Source organism: Thamnophis sirtalis, unplaced genomic scaffold (genome assembly GCF_051295495.1).
Source record: "Thamnophis sirtalis isolate CommonGarterSnake01/CBP01778 unplaced genomic scaffold, rThaSir2_p1.2 scaffold_4, whole genome shotgun sequence".
Lineage (NCBI taxonomy): Eukaryota > Metazoa > Chordata > Lepidosauria > Squamata > Natricidae > Thamnophis > Thamnophis sirtalis.
Genome location: NW_028261384.1, coordinates 26,607,234 through 26,628,865, shown reverse-complemented (window position 1 = coordinate 26,628,865; position 21,632 = coordinate 26,607,234). Strand labels below are relative to the sequence as shown.

General features: G+C 36.6%; 1 protein-coding gene across 1 annotated transcript in view; it reads left to right on the top strand.

Annotated features, from left to right (window-relative positions):
• RSU1 (Ras suppressor protein 1) overlaps positions 1 to 2,792 on the top strand; it is an 82,959-nt gene extending 80,167 nt beyond the window's left edge. The window contains exon 9 of the mRNA XM_014059613.2: positions 2,319 to 2,792. Within this exon, the coding sequence (XP_013915088.1) occupies positions 2,319 to 2,421 (103 nt within the window). The 3' untranslated portion in view covers positions 2,422 to 2,792. The remainder of the gene's footprint in view (positions 1 to 2,318) is intronic.
• Positions 2,793 to 21,632: the final 18,840 nt, after the last annotated feature.

Here is a 21,632-nt window from a genome sequence, read left to right as displayed (position 1 = left end):
ATACTACATAAAAATTGCCATGCATAATATGAGCAAAAAAGTTACAGGAAAGCAGATTATGTTTAAGTTGTCAAAAACTTCTTATCAGTAGAAATTCAATTCACCAACGTAGGTGGGGGGCTCCCACTTCTACCTGTGTTCAGGAAAAGCCGATTTTTTTCCATGTTTGTGTTTCTGTAGTGTAAAGATCTAATACATTATTAGTGCAATGTAGTTAATGCACCCACACACTATAAACAATTACTTTTGGCATTATTCTGCCATGTCATTTTAAGGACGTTTTCATTGTTGCAGCCATGTTATCATTGCTATTCAATAATCATCTTTTTCCAACAAAATCACCGAAAGGAAGCTATATTTTGTATTCTGAAATTGCAAATAGGTCTGGCTACGGAGTCCCTTTGTTAAATTATTAATATCTTTTTTCAATTTTGTGACATGATAGAAGAGAAGCTTGGGACAGAAACTGTATCACAGTGAGAACTGAACTTTTATACTTCGATTAGTTTTGCTTCAGAATCCAAAACTAGATCTAGATCTTGGTCAGAAATTGACTAAGAGTCGTTAGAGTTGTGCCTTGCAACCATTGAGAATCATATATCGATAGTCCTCAATTTAACAACTGTTCATTTAGCAACTGTTTAAAGTTACAGTGGCTCTTAATAACTGAAATGATTCGCTTAAGAATCATACAAAAAGGCCCTAAAATCTGGGGTGACTCATTTAAGAATTGCCAATGGAATTTGGATCACAAGCTGCCTTAAATTGAGGACTACTGGATGGGTGGATGATGGATGGACGGACGGACGGATGGATGGATGGATGCAGATGCAAACATGCATCTGGTGGCATAGTGGTTAGAATGCAGTACTGCAGGCAAACTATCTGCAGCCTGGAGTTTGATACTAGCATGACTCAAGGTTGACTCAACCTTCCATCCTTCCAAGTTTGGTAAAATATAAAACAATTGTTGAGGGTAAGATGCTGACTTTGTAAACCAACCAGAGAGTGCTTTAAAGCACTATGGGGTAGTATATAAGTTTATGTGCCATTGCCATATATGTATCTCCTTAATATATAACAGGTTTGGTAACATTGCCTTCCCCAACACCTCCTTTGCAAATGATTGGGATATGGCCTTTCAGAATTCTAGAAGCCACACATAACCAGTGAATGACAGATTGGAAAAGGCATTGGGATATCCTCCTTTTGCACCTTTCTGATTTAGGAAGTTCAGTACAGTTTTTAAACCTTACATCTCAAGAACTTATCACTTATATATTGAGCAATTTCTTTTACCTTTTTCCTAAGTGATGTGAGTAAGAAGTCATGTTCAACAAGATAGACACCACCCTTTAGGGAAGGAATTGTCAGAATAGGCCCTTTCTGTTTCCTTAAATTTAATCAAAATCTACTGAACTAATTGGATGAAACACACATATGGTATGTATGAATCTACCTTATTAAGGTTTCCAAGTATTATCCTCTCTGAGTGTCAATATAAACATTTGTTTTGAAGGTTGAATATGCTGAGCTTGGTGGCATATGTATGATATATAACAGATACCAGATTTTGCTTGCCTTTGTTACCATATTTTATGATTGGTATGGCTGTTGTCCAAGTAAAAAAGTTTAGAGAACCCTTTCTCTCTTGACACCTCAAACAACCTCTAAAAGACACTTTGTCAACAGAGCAAGTCTTACATTTGCATCCTGTTTGTTTTGAAGGCTTTTAATTTTAGTTTAAGTAGGAATTACTCATAAATTATCCATTAATTGCTCTCTGGTGTTCGGTGTAAATCCTTTCAGGCTTAGAGTCTATTTAGCTTTCTTGTGAGTGCCAGCAATCTTAATTGCAGGATACTTCGTCAACATTTAATCAGGGGGTCTGTATTAATGTGGCATTGATGTGTTGGTAGCTCTTTTCCAGCAATCCATCATGTGTGAGAAGCTGGCACTATTGCTTGGTGTCACTTTATCAAGCCCTTGAGTATTCCAGTTAGACTGCAAGCTCACTTTCCTTGATATCGCCATTCTGTCTTATTAGTTTAATCCAATTTTTGTCAGTGTCTCCAAACCTTTAAGACTTTAAGTTTTTCTTATTTTGCCTTCCCTGTTGTTTTGCTGTCTCCTTTTTCCTCCCAGCTCTGATGCAAATATATATATTTCAAGATTTGTATGTTATAGGGAATTTCAAAACTGGGTGAATTGCTTTTCATTAAAAAATGACATTATTAGACAAAATGTTTTCCATGCTGGGTTGAAAGCGCTGAGTTACTGATAGGGCTAACGGTGTGATTTGTGTAATCTCTTTGCAGCCTTTATGGAAGACACATGCAGGCAAACCCCGAACCTCCAAAAAAGAACAATGACAAGTCCAAAAAGATCAGCCGTAAACCTCTAGCAGCCAAGAATAAATAAAGCATCAGCATATGCCATCCTTCTTACATTCTTTCTTTTGCATGTGCCTAAATTGTTATGTTTTTATCTTAGGAAACTGTTGTTTTATAAAGAAAAAGAAATAAATGCCTTTTTATATCTACAGGAACCAGAAAAGTGCAAATTATCTAAGATAGTTAATCCATTGTTAGAATTATTAACCAACTATTGCTTAAATTATACAGACATTTTATTAACCAAAAACAACTTAATCTATTCTGACTACATATGTGTAAAATGCTTCTTTAAAAAATAATTAATTCCCACAGCTGGCTACATTTTATTGCTGCATCACACAATGTATTATTCATATTTTGTTATCTGTTATTAATAAATACAGCTTTAAAAAATGATTTTGGAAGAACCTGTGATTTTTACTGTTTATTAGCCAATCTAAAGCATTGTAAAACTCTGGAAGTACCAGTAGTTCTTCCCAGGCAGAATTACAGTTTCACTAGTTTGCTTTCAAATCTTTTGGCTCTATTCTTGAGTTGAAAACCCAGATGTCAATATCCTATGAAAAAAACAAGCTACTTTTCCCCACTCTTGCCATAGGAAAAGATACTTATGAATCACAGTCCTTAGTACATGCTGGCAAATATAATGAATCCAGACCCAATCTTATAGGATTGTTGTAGGATTAAGGGAGTCCCTTTCAATATTTTCAATATTTTCTTTTCCAACATGTCAGCTGGGAAAAAACACTGATTTCATTTTTAGTTAACAAGCATATTTTCTAAATCAGTAGAAATATACAGCCGGGTGTCCAACCTTGGTGATTTGAATAATCCTAGCTGGAGAATTCTGGGAGTTGAAGCCCATTGGTCTTAAAGTTACCAACCTTGGCACCCTCGACATAGAGTTTTTGGTATTAGAAATTATTTCAGCTTCCTTTTTAAAAAAATTGATATATTCTTTCCTTATGATTCAGCTCCCAATTCCTTCTTTCCTATAGCTAGATGAACACCAGAAAGCTATCTTAGAAGTAATTTCTGGAAGAAACTTCCTGACTTAAAGCATTCCTTCAATGCAGCAAAATAAGAGAGGATCCTAATAGTATTTCCTTTCCTTGGGGAGGTTGTGGGGAGAGAATTTGTTTGAAGGTTTCCGCTAAATTAGTTGCCAAAGAAAGTATCTGTAGTTACTTAAAGCTTATCAAAATTTAGAAACTGTAGTTGATTAAACAACCCCCTTTTTGATGAGAAATAATATCTTTCTCTACCTATTTTCTACCTTTAATGATAAAGAAAATATAAAAATACATGAAAGTACAGAGTTTCAATTCATAGGAGTACAACAGCTAAAACAGGTGGTGGCTGAATGTATTCATAAAGCGAATATTAATGTGAATTCCCCCCCCCCAAGCTTTCTTGTGCCTTTTTCCAGTTGAACATTTGTTCATATGTTGTGGCGGAACCAATAACAAACCCAATACCCTGTCAAAAGACTGCATGTAGATGTGCATAGGGCTATTTGTTAGCAGAAAAACAAAAGACAAATAATTTGATTCTTTACTCTGAAAAAAATGAGGTGAGGGGGAGGTAGAAAACAGACTTGAAGCACCTTGGGGATAACCACGTTAATTACAGTGAAAATGTACATGACCATTTGTTTAAAAATAGGTAGACTAAACCAGCATCTACTTCTTGGAAGCCCTAAGTGCTCTTACAAAATATTAACAGGGCATACTTAAAAGGTTAAAAAAGAAAAGACTAATGATTTACAAGAAGAAATGGGAACTGGTCATTAAGGAAAAGTAGTCTTTACATGTTTCTTCCATCAGATGTGAAGTGCATGATTCCCTTTACAAATTGTTAATGGGTAACAGAGAAAAGAGGATAATTTCCCAAGAACTGAACTTCACAATTCAATAGGCTTGACTGAAAAAACATGCCCCTTCTGGGCACACTAGAGTAGAATTGAACAATTTGTCTTTATTATAGTATTTACTTAATATACTGCAACTTATTTAGAAAAATCCCAAAATGATATACTGTCATTACAGAAACTTAAATAAAATGGAATTTAAGGTAAGCCAGAAACTGTTAAAACAAACCCCCCCCCCCCCAAAAAAGTTAGGCATGAAAGGCAGGTGGAAGTTATAAAAATGTTCCTAAACGGTATCAGGGTTGGGACCTGAAATATTATACAGGAAGGCCACTGTAGAAAAAACTCCATGAAAATATTTTTTTAAAAGGTAAATAAAATATCTAGCTGCTTCCTGGCATCCTGCAATCCACCGGTGAAATGCTACAGATTTCGGACCGGTTTGCCTGAACTGGTAGTAAAAAATGCTACCGGTTGGTGTGAACCAATATTTCTGACGAACAGCTGGGTGACGATCAGTTGTGATGCATGATTTATATTATCTAGAATCATCGGATTTCCTGCTTTCTAGTTAATATGTCACGTGGCACAGCAGATTCCCCCCCCCCCCGTCGCTGCTCTACTTATCTTTGCCGACTTGGAAAGCTTCAAAATGTTTCTTTTTTAGTGCTGCATGGGTGCACTTCAGGTGCACATGCACACATGTCAGCAGACTCACCGAACCGTTAGCAGATATCGGAGGATTTCACCGCTGCTGCAAACCATGACACAGCATATTATATCCTTCATCATAGATACCCAAAGACAATTATTTGGGTCATCAGGGCCTGAGTTATTTAATATTTTATGTTTTTATACTTTACGTTGAATCTCTCTCCATGTCTCACCTGGATCTACCTTAAGAAACATAAATCCCAGCATCTTCTTGGAAAGTGGCACACAAATCCACAGACTCATCTATAGCTGAAAGAAAGCCAGAAGTTATGACCAGAAGATAAGTAGATGTTCTCCAGACAAGAGTCCCTGATGTGCTGCCCAAGATCTGGAATGAGGACAACCTACTTACAGTCAGTAAGAATCCCCAAAGATTGGCAGAGGGGCTTTTGACTCAACATCAATGGCTAATTGATTGAGATTCACCCTATCATGGAGCCTTAAATGACAATTGCAGAACTTAATCCCTTTTCAGTTTTAAAAAAAATGTATTTTTTTCTGGTGAAATTTGCTGTGGCAGTCTTTGAATGAACTATAGAAATGTAAATCTCGAAGGCAGTAAAAAGAGATTACAAGGCCCCACATGCAGCCTATGGGGCTCTTGGTTGTTTCTGCTTGGTGTATCTGCATGCAAGATGATAGAGAAGTGCTGTTTTCCAGACCTTATTCACAAACTTTGGCATATGTAACCTAACTTCAAAAGTTCCCAGAAATACGTACATACATACCAGAAATGGGTTGCTCCCGGTTCAGCCCGGGTAGGCTGAACCGGTTGTAGCGGTGGCGGGAGGCTCTGCCCACCTGTCCAAGCACTTCTGTGCATGCGCAGAAGCATCGCACAGGTCTGAACCGGTAGTATAGAAATTGGCAAGCCACCTCTGATATATACATACATACAACATACATACATATAGAAAAAAGCTCAAGGAAGCTAACATTAAATTAAAATTTAAAGTCAAAAGGGCTCACAATAGTATTAAAAAGACACAGATTGCAGATGATCCACGGCAGTTAAAGTTGAGGTGCTCACTTTTCCAAGCTTGGCCTCTTATGGTCTCAGCTAGGTTTCTTTCTTCCTTCTCTCTTCCTGCATCAATGCTGTTCCAAGCGGATCTAGAAGTGCAGCATTTTTAAAATTAGCGTACCAGAATTTTAAAATATTTTAAATAAATATTTCAATATTATGTATCTTAAACAGAAAAAGAAGTGTTGCTCACTCACGTTGAAAATACAGAAAGCACTGATACTTTCAGCTCAACCATCTGATGGTGTCATTGTTTCTCTATCCTGTCTTCTGCCCTCTGTTGGCCAACATTTAAAAAAAATTAATGCAACTTACAGTCATAAAACATTGCCTGCCTTGCCCTCTCCCCCCTTACTTCCTAGACCTTATTAGCTTTTTAAAAGAATTTTATTTACTGTTCATTAAGAGGATTGCAACTATTTAATATGTAGCTCATGAATCTGGAGCTCAATAGTAATCTATTTTAAATGTGGACACAAAAATCAAATATTTGACTTAACACTGGAGCCTTTACAACAACTTAATTGTCAGGAGGTCTATATTTTATGCATTATTAGAATGGGAAGCTGGGGAGACATCCAAAATGTAATATTTATCCTTCATTTGCCCTGGGTATGTTTCTGGTAGTTGGAACAGAAAGTAAAATAGCCGATATGAAACCTCGTCTGATTTTCTTCTTTAAATTCGCACAACATACCAATAACAGCCAAGAATTCACCTGAAGCACAAAAGTAGGTCCTGGGGAAATCAGCAAGAATTTATTTATTTTTTCCTTACTCTTGTATCTGTCCATTCAACATAATATCAGAAGCAGCTACATAACAAATATCTTTGAAGAAAATATTCTTCAAATATTTATAAAATATTATAAAACACATAAAACTGTTACAAAATTCTACTGTAAATGATATAACAGATGGGTCAACACAACACACTAAGCTAAAAAAAAATCTGGTTAATGACATCTCATTTTACATTTTTATATCATTATAGTGTCTGCTATGTTCACTCCCATTATTTCCTAAGGGCATCTATTTTGACTTAAGTGTTGCATATCCATGTGTAGATTTATCTTGCTCCTTAATACCCATCTTGTTGTCTATATCTAAAACAGAGAGGGACATGAGGTCCTTCCTAATCTGCCCAAATATGGGAGGGAGCATGTATATAAAAATTTTCGCGTTCTCAAAATTTATCACCAAACTATTTTCTAGCAAAAGGATCTTCTTATAGCAGTGTTTCCCAACTTTGGCAACATTGACTGAACTCAGTTTGGCTTTCATGAATTCTTTATTTTTTCCCTAAAATTTATTTCTTGGAAAACAGGAACAGTTCTTGAACTTAAATATCACTTGCATCTGCTTTATGTTGAATCACTCTAGTATCTTCCAATTTCTTGGTTGACATCAAACTTGACTTCCAAGTTTGCCTGGATAAGGTATTTCTTATCATCTGCTACCTAAGCTTTTGATTTCACTGCTAAAGAATGAACTTTATATAAGCATATATTCTACCACTGAATCATGGCTGCCATGTGATAAATATAGTTCCCTCTTGAACCAAATAAGAATTGTTCCTCTAATGTGTTGGTGTTTTTTTATTGATTATATATCTTAATGCCTTTGCCTAAATGTCCTTTCTTCTAACTTTGGGCCATTTTTGGTAGAAATGAGTGGGATGCTTCATTGTATCAAAAGAAAAGCTTTCAGCACAGGCTGAGCAATATTTTGATGAGTTTTATACTTTTATATTTTCCAGAGTTGAACCCTGGTGTTTAAAAGTTTCACTGAGCTACTGCTCAAATTAAGCTCATGCAGATGACAGTGTTGTGCATCACTAACTTTCTTGTGTGACAATTAATCAGCCAAGCCTTTCAAGGAGGACAGGCACACCACTGAAGAGTCATTTTGAAATGCTGTCAAAATATGAAGGTCTAAGGCTGAACAACATCCAACTACATCATTTGCCTACATAATTGTATTTGCGGATACTTTTTATTGGCTAATCTTAAAAAAATCTTGATTGAGCCTAGTATTAACCCTTAGGTGGTATCAAACTTCTATGAATTTGGTCCTTTAACACAACGGGTTAATGCTTTGGTCATATTAAGATAGTTCTTTCAATTAAAAATATTCTCAGAAACCATAATGTACATTTGATATCAACTTTTCTAGCAATCAAGTTTAAATCCATTATATTCCATAACTAAATAGCGAGCATCAGCAGCTTGAATGTGAATGCAAATGTTAGAACTCTCCTCCTCCTATAAGGCAAGGATCATTCACATCCATGTTTTCCACCCTCTTCTTTAGTATTCAGGGGGGGAAAACAACCAGAAAAGCCAATTTTGACACAATCAATTACTGAGACATGTATTTCTATAGACACTTGAGTCTCTTAAGAGTAGGTGGTCAAGGCTGAGTAGGCAAGGTAGGTAAATCAGTTACAATCGAGGAAGTTAAAGCAGAGACCCTCTACTGAAGAAGACAGCAACTAATGGAATCTTGGAGAGCTGTGTATATTTATTGGGCTGGCATATATACTATAGCTAAACTATAAAATAAACAACAGACTTCATTCAACCATCTCAGAAGCAACAATGAGCTTCCTCTCAAAATAAAACAAACATAAAAAATCATTGACAGGTTGATTTTTTTTTTGGCAAGATTTAAGGTTTTTGTGTGTTTGCATGGCAATATTGAAATTCTCATGCAATTAATATAGCAATAGCAGTAGCACTTATATACTTCATGGTGCTTTACAGCCCTTGCTAAGCAGTTTACTGAGTCAGCATATTGCCCCTAACAATCTGGATTCTCATTTTAATAACCTCGGAAGGATGGAGGCTGAGTCAATCTTCAATCGGTCAGGATTGAACTCCTGACAGTGGGCACAATTAACCTGCAGTAGTGCATCCAAACCACTGTGCCACCACAGTTATTTTATCATAAGGTTTATATCATAATGTCTTAAACATCTTTGTCTCATGCCCCTCCAAAAAATCATGGGATTTGGGAAAATTTTGCAAAAGAGATTTTATAATTTATTTAGTGGGTGGGGATAAGTCTTGGGCGCACTGGACTAAATTACCAAATAAAGCCTAGGAGATAGAAAGATTTAAAAAAAAAGAAATAGTATCTTTGAGATTTGGACAAAATGCAATATTAATAAATTATTTAAAAATTAAAATAAAAACTTTATACTCTAATGCTATAATTAATAAATGGATAGTTTTTATATTTCTTTATAGCATTTTAATATATATTGAAATACACTTCAATCAAATATTATATCCTATATGTTTAGCATGATCGAAATGCTAAGGATTATCAAGTGATGAAGAAATTGAATATGGTGTTCCAGGAGCAATACAGTTAATTTCAAGTGATTTTTTTATATCAATCTGAATTTAATATTTTGAAATAAATCAGGGATAAAAATAATTGCCAGTTAGTTCTAATTTCTTTTCTATATTAGCTTTGATCTACAGAATTGCATCCTAAGATACATTAAAGTGGAGGAAAGTTCTCATAAGCTTCTCTCACCATCTTTTTGAAAGTATTTTAACTTCATTTATTGTACAAATAAAGCTGTATAAAGCCCTTGCCCTGTTTAAACGTTATTGTTTGGAATCCTCAATAGAGCAGTTGAGCTCTATAAGCAATGATGAGTTTTCATGACTAAACGTGCCTGAGTTCAGAATCAGTAATCTAGGTTCTAACATCTAGAAGAAGCTATCAAGAAAAGACACTTAAACTCTGTTAAAATCCATTAAACACAGAGGTGAAAGGGAAACTCATTTGGCAATGTGTTTTTGTCTATTTCAGATGTTCTTGGTATCTTCATTTTTTTAGATACCAGATTTTCTAAGCTTAAATATTCAGTGTCCCAGTGTCAGTTTTTTTAGGTCCCAACAAAAGGTTCTCTATGTCCCATGTTCATAATGATTAGCATGCTTAGTTCTACAATGCTACATAGAGATCATTCCTACTATAAGTATGCAAAGCATTAACCAAGTGAGAATCTTACATCTTTGGAGGGTAAAATAATAAAATCTGACAGATGCAACAAATTCCATGAGTGGTCAGCTACCAAATGTACTCCTAATACAAGAAAGCATTGCAGATGTTGCTGGACAAATTTCCAGACCCTTGGCACATCTAGTCTGGCATTCAGTGATGCTTAGTAGCCAATTGGATATACTTGGAAAGTTCAAAAGCATTCCCCGATATATTTAAAGTGTATTGCCTATAATCTAGCACATGCTAAACAACAATCAATATTATTAGTCACCAACAATCTTATCCTTCATGAAACTGTCATTCCCAGTTGGCTGCCATTACCACTGCTCCTGACAGGCAATTTTAAATGTTAACTCTTTAATTCATTTATTGATTTATTACTGATTTCATCACTTGGGCTTAGATGTCACTCAAATACAAGAGTGACTAAGTAGCTTGCAATTTCTACTATTTAAAAAATAGAAAGAAGAAAATACTATGAGTTGTTGGAAAAAAGTATTTCTCTCTATTGATCCCGAATCTCTTTGCATTTAATTTCAATAGATGACCTCAAGTCCTATCACTGGAAACAGGAAGCAAAAATCTTATGCCTTTCTACATTATGAATGCCATGGATGCATTTATGTATTTTTGATATTATTGGACCACCCCTCCTTTATTCCAAGCAAAAGCACCCCAAACTCCATACCTTGTGGGGCCATTCAGATTTGGTACAAAAATGCCTGCACTAACATGAGAATGCTCCCACACACAAAAGGTCATTACTACCAAAATACCTGGAAAGGGCTAATGTTTGTCTTAGAGCAAATGTTTGGAACTTGTGCTCCAGAGTTTGCTTGAATCTGATTCTAATAAACACAAGTCTGCGACTAAAAAGCTGTTTGATTATTTTCATCTAATTTCCATGTATTTTGGTGTGCTGAAAACAAATAAAATATTGAAAAAACTCCTAGACATCATGATTTGCCACAACATGTAAAATTGTCTTCAAATTTATAATTTTTTTACTTTTGGTATTTTTTATATTATGGGTTTTTAACCAAATGTAAAGTCCAAATTACTATTAATTAATTCACATAAGTGCATTTAAGGTATAAAATGCAAAAAAAAACTTTGAAAAGTTTATCCGAGTTATGTAAATAAAATATAGCACTGTAAATCTGATGGTCAGCAATATATACATAAGCTAAGCAAGTTTTAAGTCTGTGCTTCTAATGATAGAAGGGGTTAATCTTTCCTGAAGAATCCAGTGGGAGGGAGACACAGGGCACATAGCAGCATCTCCGGTCAGTGCAGGGGCCTGGCCAGCACTGTGATGTCTTGTGTACAGATACAGAGCTGCTCTCTCCTGCATGCTACACTTGTGCATGAATCATCATCAGGTTCTTGATTCTAGGCTGTTCACACTTTTTCATCACAATTCATGTTAGCTCATCATTCTTCAACCGTTATGTTATGGCTCCACGAAAGTGTATTAATTCGCCAGACAGTTTCTGTTTCTTCTGTGGTGAATATACAGTGTTGAAGCAACAGCAGAATATTACAGACTTTGTGAAAAAAGTATACTTTGCATACTTTGGACTAAAAATTGGAGTTCAAGATAAAGTTTGGGTGCCTCATAAAGTGTGCAAAGGTGTGTTGAGGACCTCCGAAACTGGTTCAAGGGTAAGAAAAAATCTTTCCGTTATGGGATTCCTATGGTATAGCAAGAGCAAAAGAACCGTAGCGACAACTGTTACTTTTGTTCATTCGATGTGAAAGGGTTTAATTCCAAATGGAAGCATTCCATTTCATACCCCAATCTTCACTCAGCAATTCGTCCCATCCCCCATGGCACAGATATACCAGTTCGTTCCTTACTTCGCCAGGAAGACAAGTTGGTTTATTGCATTGATGTTGAAGGTCTGATGGGTCAATTTAAAATCCAATATGATTCAGAGCAATGGTGTCTTTTTATAGATTCTTCAAAAAGAAGTCTCAAAGCAGTTTTACTCCACAATAGTTTTTATGCTTCCATACCTGTAGGTCATTCCGTACACTTGAAGGAAACCTACGAGAACTTGGAATTGGTTCTTTCGTAAATATGAAAACCATGGTTGGCAAGTGTGTGGGGACTTGAAGGTCTTGTGCATGCTGCTCGGGCAACAAGCTGGGTATGCCAAATACCCTTGTTTTCTGTGTCTATGGGACAGTCAAGACCGACAAAATCACTGGACCAAGAAGAGTTGGCAGCCGAGGGTGCTAACAGTCAGTGAAAAAAAATGTCCTCCAAGAAACTTTGGTACCTTCCCATAAAGTTCTTCTACCACCTCTCCACATAAAATTGGGATTGATGAAGCAATTCGTAAAATCATTTCCAAGAGATGGAGAATGCTTCAAATACTTGGTCACCAAGTTTTCATGCCTGTCAGAGGCAAAATTGAAGGAAGGTATGTTCGTTGGATCAGACATTACAAAGGGTTATAGTTGATCAAGAGTTTGTCAATACCATGACAGATCCTCAAAAAGAAGGGGGGATTGCATTTAAAGAAGTTGTACAGAACTTTTTGGGCAATAACAAAGATCTTCACTACAAAAAGATCACTGGAAGAATACTGAAAGCATTCCAAGCTTTAGGTTGCCTGATGAGTTTGAAAGTACATTTCCTCCAGTCCCACCTTGACTACTTTCCTGAAAATTTGGGAGCTGTGAGTGAGGAACAAGGTGAATGATTCCACCAGACATTAAAGAGATGGAAAAGAGATACCAGGGAAAATGGAGCATTACAATGATGGCAGACTACTATTGGATGCTTGAGAGAGACATTCCAGATGCTACTCACAAGCAAATGCACAAAGAGGAGCCTCACATGGAAGAAGAATCGAGTTTAGTGTGTGTAGGTGAGCTCATTTCAGTTCAAAAAAGGATTTTCCTGAAAATATTATAATAAAACTTTAATTTTATAAGTCTATTTCCATTTATTTTGAGATATTGCCTTATTTAACAAAATTACCTAAATTATCAGGAAACATGATGTCCTATGACAAAATGGAAGCCATTTTCGGATTCAGCGCACCAAAAAACATAAAGATTATGTGGAATAACCCAAACATCTCTCGATTTTTTTTTTGCAGATCTGTGATTTGCACACAATACAGCCACAGTCAGATCAGATGACTGTGGTGATCACCATCAAAGTCAAGATTCCCATACCAGTCCTTGTCTTACATCAATATCAGCTTTTGTCCAGCAAGTTCCAAAAACATTATTTGTTGAACAAGCCATAAACATTGATTTAGACACATTACTAAGCCCCAACAGGTCACATTTAGCACAAAAAAAAATCCATTAATGCTTCTGGAAATCTTGTAATTAATGGTTGTTTGAATAAAAGGGAATCCATTCAAGCCAATCTACATCATGTGGCCTGAATTTTCATCATACATTAAGTTTCTATCAATATATAAAAATATATCCATAATCACATAATTGTTGTAATTACATCATTTGGATTACCCAATAACTCCAGTTGATAGCAATGTTGTAAAATGACATGCCTAAATTAAATCAGTATGACCTAGCTCTAGATTGGTCCCAAATTTTTGCCACTTTTAAACTCAGCCCCAACCCAAATATCCAATAGTTTTGTGTTTCTGATGACCTCATACCACCTAAAGCTTCCACTCCCATCTTAAGAAACAGCCCTTTACTTTGCTTCCCCAATCATTCCCTCCACATTTCATGGGTAGATAAATTTTAGCAGGCTTAGGGATCAGTTGGCCATGACAGCAGGGAGAACTACTGACAAGGCAGTGGCCTTAAATCAGGGGGGCAGGCTGCAGAGGGAAGTCTCCCTAAAGGTTAATTGTCAAGCAGAGTAGACATATTACCAAGAGCAGTTGGCTGAATCTTTTCTAAGCAGGAAACAATCTGCAGGCAGAGCAAGATAAGCCATGCAGCTTATGCATACCTGCAACAGAGAAAGAGCTACCGTACATTGCTTTTAAAGAGAAACACAAGAAATATTTTTAAGGATGCATAATGAAGCCAGCTGTTTTTTTTTAATTTGTTTGATTTGCACCTGACCTTTTGTACAGCTCAAGGCAGCATCAAAATGCTCTCATTTTCCCCCACAGCAATGGAGAGTAGCTATGCTGTGATCATTCTTGCAAGGAGTCCAAAGGTGGTCCAAAGGAGCACCTCCCAAAGTACTAGCTCTACTTCATTGTAAAGTTACATTAAAAGAATCTTGCAAATCTGAAAATACTTTTCTCTCCATTGCTATTGCAATCCAAGTAAGTAGGGTGGATCCCTTTGAGATGCTTTCCATTCCTTCAGTGGGCTAAGCTGTCTCTTATCTGACCATTCTCCTGGCTATGACTCTTTCCTGTCACCCAAGGTTATTTTCAGAGTGGAGCTTTTGTACCTGAAAGGGCACTATAATTTGGGTTGACCTGCTCCCAGTCTAATATCTCTAACAAAACTGACTCTCTGAAATTTTGAATGTATATGATTGGTTAGATTTGTATCCAACTTTTCATTTAGGAGCAAAAAAAATATCTACGTAGCATTCGTTTTGCCCATTTTTCCTCATAACAAAACATTCTGAAGTAGTTCTTTGAAGAGAATAGAAGAGAGTAGAGTAGAGTAGAGGAAAGTAGAGTAGAATAGAATAGAATACAATAGAATAGAATACTAACTTTATTGTCACTTTGAATGAACACTAATCAGCATATATTAAAATGAAATTTCATTGCATACAGCTCTCAAAGACTCTCCATCTCTAATATACACAACATGAACATGGTGAAATAAATAAATACACAATTATGTATATGGACACCAATGTTAAATGACACAGAGAAACAACACAGTCTAGTTTGTGAGTTTACCATATGGATGGATATATGGTCCAAAGTCATTCAGGAATTTCTATGTTGAGAATGGAGTAGATCCTAGATTGACACCTTGCTGGCTCTCCTCAGGGTAACAGTCCAACAAGAAGGAGAAACCTTGTCCAAGGACTGATATTAGTTTTGATGATGGGCCATACTTTCTCAGCCTCTGGGGAAAGCAAGAGTTGAACTAATGTGTCAGGTGCAGAATGTTTCAATATAGTAGGAATTTTTTGTGTGGTATCAGTTAATTGGTGCAGCAAAAACATGATAAAAAACAGAAACTAAACACTCTTGTGAGTACAACTGGTCTCACTTTTTTGTCTCACTCGCTTTTTGTCTTTATTTCTCTTCTGATCTTTCTCTCTTCCTTCTTGAAACATTTGCCTGGGTAAAGAATTACACCATCTTCATATAAACTACTTACATTTCAGTTTATTTACTGTCAAAGTTTATAAACAAATGGGACAAAAAAGATATTATTCTATGTAATCATGCCAGGAAGAGGAAAAGAAAGGAGCAATAAAAAGGAACAACAAAAGAGCCAGATCAAAAGAATCTTCCAGAACCTCACAACCATCAGAGGCCTTACACATATGAACAAACTATTAGCTGCTACAATTAACCTTTTGATGTGCATGTAAAGCTGCTTAGCCCAACAGAATTTAGAGTTTCTCCTTTTATTTTAAACACTGCCAGACCTGTTTTCATCTTACAATAGGTTTCTCTCTCTCTTTTTTTTCCTATGTGAAAATGTTGGGAATTTGTGCCATCACTTGTTTTCAGCAATATCTGCTAGAGTGAACTCTAAAAACAGTGACGAAAACATCTGAAGGATGTGTGTTACACAGGATTGCACACTGTCCACCCTGAGGTACAAGATAGCCCCAAAATGGCTACGTGGGGGTGGGGGTGGGCTGGGAACTGTAAAATCAAACTACAAAAAGCTACAGTGATCTCGAAGGTCATGTGCTACCTGCCAGAATTGCTGCGGGGGGAGGAGGGACCCAGAGTGAATCCGATATAGGTCTGGGTCCATCAGCACACTCACCAGTTCCATATCCTGTTTTTTAAACCCCTGCCTTCCACTTGTACAAAACTAGTTTCTCTGATCTCCATTATATAAATATACAAACTTATTTTTCCTGTGCCTGTCATTTTATGAAAGGGCAGTTCTACATTAAGTTTAATTAAGGTAGCAGGCAGTACAGTTCGCAGCCTTATTTAAAAACAAGCAAGTAGTCAATTAGAGCATTTAATTTTGCCCTTTTTTAAAAATCCACAAACGGGAGCATGATTTGACATTTCTGTCCACCATATTCACAATAAGGTGTGAGGTTCTCCTTTAAGCTCACTAGGAAACAGAATATTAACATAGTCATGCATAACAACTATAACAATAACAAAAAGAATCATAGCAAGATGCCGCTGACCTGAATTTTATTGGCATGAGACTGGAAAAGGGAACAGATAAAAATTCCTTCTAATGTGATTTTCTGTTGATTTCTAGGATTATATATCAGCTCAAAAGAGCCCTTATATTTTGCTCTGGGATGTGAATACTGACACATGAGAATACTGTAGCTAACAGCCTCTCAGAATAACAAAGCGGAGGTTCCCTTCATTTGGATAGCCACATTTCACATTATAATTCTGCAACTAGCTTTTGTGTATTGTGGCTAAACGCTTTTGTTCCCACTGAGAAACACTGCCCTATATTTGTCAGGAAGAGGAGAACAAAAAATTGTGCAGAATCTCATACGAGACTAATTGGAGGTTTTGTAATTTCAATAATGCAAACTCCTTCCCTCACATCATTGACAATTAGAGTGATATTTTACATACTTGCTGTTGTGGCCCACCAGCAGCCAGCGGAGGTGGCAGCAGAATCGGACAGTGAGGAGGTTGGAGAGGAGTATGGGCCAATCCTGGTGTCAGGCCTGTAGTTATGTTCCTTTTAGGATCTTTGGGCTGCCACACTTTCTATTATTTCATTATGCTGTTTCATTAGTATAGTAGTTGGGAGGGGGGAATAGAAAGGAGTAGAATTGTGGAATGTGTTGTTGTCATTCTTTTCTAGAAGCCCAAAGTCATCTTTTGTCTCCTCACCTCTGCACTGACCGGAACCAGTTGGGTGGAGATGCCAGCATGGCTGAAGAAGATTGGACCATGTGATGGATTTATGGGTGTGGGGATAAGATCATGAACTTTCAACTGGGTGGAATCCCAGGAAGTTTTCAGATTTGGGATTCCACAGCCATTGCCAACACGTCTGTCTTATTAAATTGGAACTTTAAGGATAGCTCTGCCTTGACTCTGATTTAATTCTGCATGATATTTGGAATGCTGACACCTGGAGGCTGGGAAAGGCTCGGTGAGAACTCTACATCAGAGGCAGAGAGTGGGCCAAGGCCGTCTGACAGTGATCAGGTGCCTACGGAGCTAGACAGCAGTGAGGCAGAGGAACAGCTAGAGTCTGTTCCCAGTGTGTGCATGCGCAGAGCTGCCAAAAGAAAAGAATAACTTAGAAATCAGGGTAGAGTTGGGATAAAGTCACAGATGGAAGGTGATTGGTCCCTCCCATAAGAAATAAAAGAGGAGCGAAAGGGGAGTAGGCTTTTGCAGGAAACAATTGTGTTTGGTCATTAGATTCATTTCAGGAGTATGAAGATCTGTCCGTGAATCTCAGAGACTCTGTGCCCAGTCTTTCCTTGCAGGGCACCTCATTTGGAAAATATATACATGGCAGCTTTCCAAGATAGATAAGGTCTGTAGTCATAAATGCTCCCTTGACAGACTGTTGCTGAATGTGAATGAGAAGAATTCACATTTGTTTAATAAAAGAGGTTTTGTCAAAACCAGGACTCTGCCTCAGGCTTTTTGGGGAAGCTTGGGTCACAACCCTTGCATACAATAAATGTGTAACATACACAATTTCCCTCCCCCACAGCAATTGAATCCATTTTAATAAGAGAAGATGTATCTATCTCAGCAAGTTACAATTATTTTCAGATGTCCATATATTTAAAAATATTGAACTCTGGCACCAGGAAGAGTTGGCCGGGGCTGAATTTCCTTTGGGATGGAATTCTAGGATAAAAACATAATCATTCTGAAGGCTTTTGCTTTGTAAATACATAATACTTATAGCTGAAAGGCTTCCTGAGATCTTTTCAGTTCATGAATTGAACTTCATGAAAGGAAGAACTTCAGATATTTGATCCAATACCAATTAGGTATTAAAAGATGCTTGACTTCCACTTCTATTTCCATTTGGCAATTACGGTGGCAACAGAATTTTCAATGTAATAGAGGTCAATAAGTCAGAATTCAAGTTCCCTATCAATTAAAGTTTCCAATACATCTCAGAAGGCAATCCCATATAAAATGATTTTGGCCTGATCCAGAATTCAAGTAGCAAGTGACTTTCTTTGATATGATCCAGTGCTAGAATATATCATTTAAAAAAAAAAGGATACTTCATATCTCACCAGGTTACTAAATCTACCAAATTGAGAGTTCAAACCCTGACAACCTGACCAATTACCTATGAAAATTCTGTATTCACATGAGGCTTTATGACTATTCATCAAACTCCCATGAGATCTCAGCAAAGCATGAACATCTCACAAGATTAGGAAATCTTGTATTTGTTAGTCATTTTAACTCCCCCCCCCCAAACACACATATTTTTGTTGGGGTTCTATAGTTGCCATCTAGGGAGTATTGTGCTTTGCTAACCACTGTATTTTATATTTACCAGAATATTTGTTGTTGTTGTTGTTGTTGCTGCTGCTGCTGTTGTTATAGATTTCATCTTCAATCTTTGATTCACAATCAGACTGGTAAAAAAAACTAACAATTCAAATCCTAACCAAGGACCTAAGAACTATTAAGATAGTGTCTCAGTATATTGACAGCTCTGAATATGGTGCTTTTTACAGAGTCAGGAATTTCAGGTCTAATAAGTTCAACATTTCCTGAATCTAGGCAACCATTTGGGTATTGCTCCAAGGGCTCCTATTACTATTGGTACAACCATTGATTTCTTCCTCCATAGTCGCTCAACTTCAATTTTCAAATCACAACATTTTTTTTATTTTTTCTAACTGTTTCTCTTCAATTCATGCATCACCTGGTATTGCAATATCAATAAACCAAACTTTTTTTCTTTTCCACAATAGAGATGTCAGGTATGTTTTGGGCCAGATGTCCATATGTTTGGATCCAAAAGTGTCTTAGGATCTTGAGTTGCTCATTTTCAAGAACTTTGTTAATTTAGTGCTCCCAGTGACTTTTGCTTCATTTGAACCCAAACTACAGACAAAGCTTCCAATGTATGATTTTGCATTTTTTATTAATATTTTTTTTATTTTTGAATAAACACAAATAGACAAAACACAACAAACATCACAAAAATATCTTCCATTACAAATTGTAAAGAGTGTGTCAATTGGTTACAGAGCTTTCGTGCATCCTTTCCATAGTCATCACCTCATATACCTCAATCTTCATATAATTGTTTTTATGTCCCTTTATATGAAATATTCCAAAATTTAAACCAAACCACATGATGGCATTCCATTATCTATTTCAATATCATCCAGCAACATTACATCTTTATGATACTTTCTAAATAAAAATTAATTATGTTTAATAACAAAGTTTCTAGACCTCCTTTCTTAATCACTGTTTACAATTTATATCCAATTTCCCTTTTATCATGTCAATACAAATATTACATTATTATAATTATCAATCATTTATTTAACAATATCCCTCATCCAGTGGCAAAAGTATCAAAGTATGGCACATCGTACCATTGCAACTTTAGCTCCTGTCTCCATGATTTTGCAATTTTGATCATGATGTTGTAAATAGTTTGTGAGATTTTGCTGCAGCCACTGAGAAGGTGATCCACTGTTTTACCTTTCATGTACAAGTGACATTTGTTGCTGACATGTTGAATGTTTGCTTTCATGGAATTGATCTGCAGGGCTTGTTCTTGAGCAGCCAAAATGAAACCTTCAGTTTCTTTCTTCAGCACTCTTGATCTCAATCAGTTCCATGTTAGCTTTGTATCTATCTTTCCTTCAGTGTTCTTCAGGTAGTGACTGTGCATAGGCTTCCTTTTCTAGTTAAAAACCTGAAGCCCCGTTGTTTCTTTCAATAGTTTCATTAGTCTATCTTGTTGTTTTAAAGAGGTTTCTCTTTCAAGAGATTTCCCTTTCAAGCCCCTACAGAGGCTCTTAAGAGATCTCTGTCACTCTGAGATCTTGGTAAGTACCATCAATCAGCATCACTTTTTGGGTGCAGAGCATGGTACATTGTCATTAGTTTTCTTGTCTTTCAATCTAAGTTATCAAGTTTTAGCTGAGTCCAATCAATTATTCCAGATGATGATGGTAATGATGATTGTGATGATTTATTAATTATTATTATTGATTATCACACAGCCAGCCAGATGTCCAGACTGGGTTTGCCATTTTTGTCTACCTATCTCGTTCTTACCAACAATCTGGGATATGCAGATGATGATGATGATGATATTATTATTATACAATTGTATCACAGCGGCCAGTTGTTTCGCCGGATTTGGCATTGGTTACTAGTCGGGCCCCACCCAGGGGCCTAGGACGTCATAACGTATTTTCTTAATATGCGTGCAGATCCAAGCAGTGCGGCTTTTTGCATTTGACTGATGGTGATTTTGTCAATTTTTAACTGTTTTAAATGTAATTCCAGTGCTTTTGGAATAGCACCCAGTGTGCCAATTACCACTGGAATTACCACTGCTGGTTTGTGCCATAGTCGTTGAATTTCGATTTTTAAGTCCTGGTATTTTGTGATTTTTTTTCATGTTCCTTCTCGGCGACCCTGCTATCACCTGGTATTGCGATGTCTATGATTGTGACCTTATTTTTCTCAACCAGTGTGATGTCTGGTGTATTATGCGCCAGTATTTTGTGGGTTTGTATACGGAAATCACACAAGATCTTGACCATCTGATTTTCGGTGACTTTTTCAGGCTGATGTTCCTACCAGTTTTTTGCTGTTTTGATATTATAATTTTTGCACAAATTCCAATGGATCATTTGTGCTACTGAATTGTGCCGCAATTTATAATCAGTCTGCGCGATTTTTTTACAGCAGCTGAGTATGTGATCAACAGTTTCATCAGCTTCTTTGCAAAGTCTGCATTTGGCATCATCAGAGGATTTTTCGATTTTGGCCTTGATGGCATTTGTGCGGATAGCTTGTTCTTGTGCAGCCAGGATTAGTGACTCTGTTTCTTTCTTTAATGTACCTGTTGTCAACCATAACCAAGTTTGTTCACTGTCCACTTTATCTTTTATTTTTTCCAGAAATTGGCCATGCAGTGCTTTGTTCTGCCAACTTTCCATTCTTGATTTGATCACATCTTTTCTGTATTCTTGTTTCGTCTGTTGGGCCTTCAGTAGATTTTTGTTCTTTACTTCGATTAATAGATGTTCTTGACTTTCTTTTAAATAATCAGCCAGTGCATGTTTTTCTTCTTCAACTGTTTGCTTCACTTGTAATAATCCTCTGCCACCTGATTTTCGGGGCAGGTACAGTCTATCAGTATCACCACGTGGATGTAAACTGTAGTGCATTGTCATTAGTTTCCTGGTTTTTCGGTCCAAAAGGTCCAAATCAGCTTGTGTCCAGTTAACTATACCAGCTGTGTATCTTATAACTGGTATTGCCCAG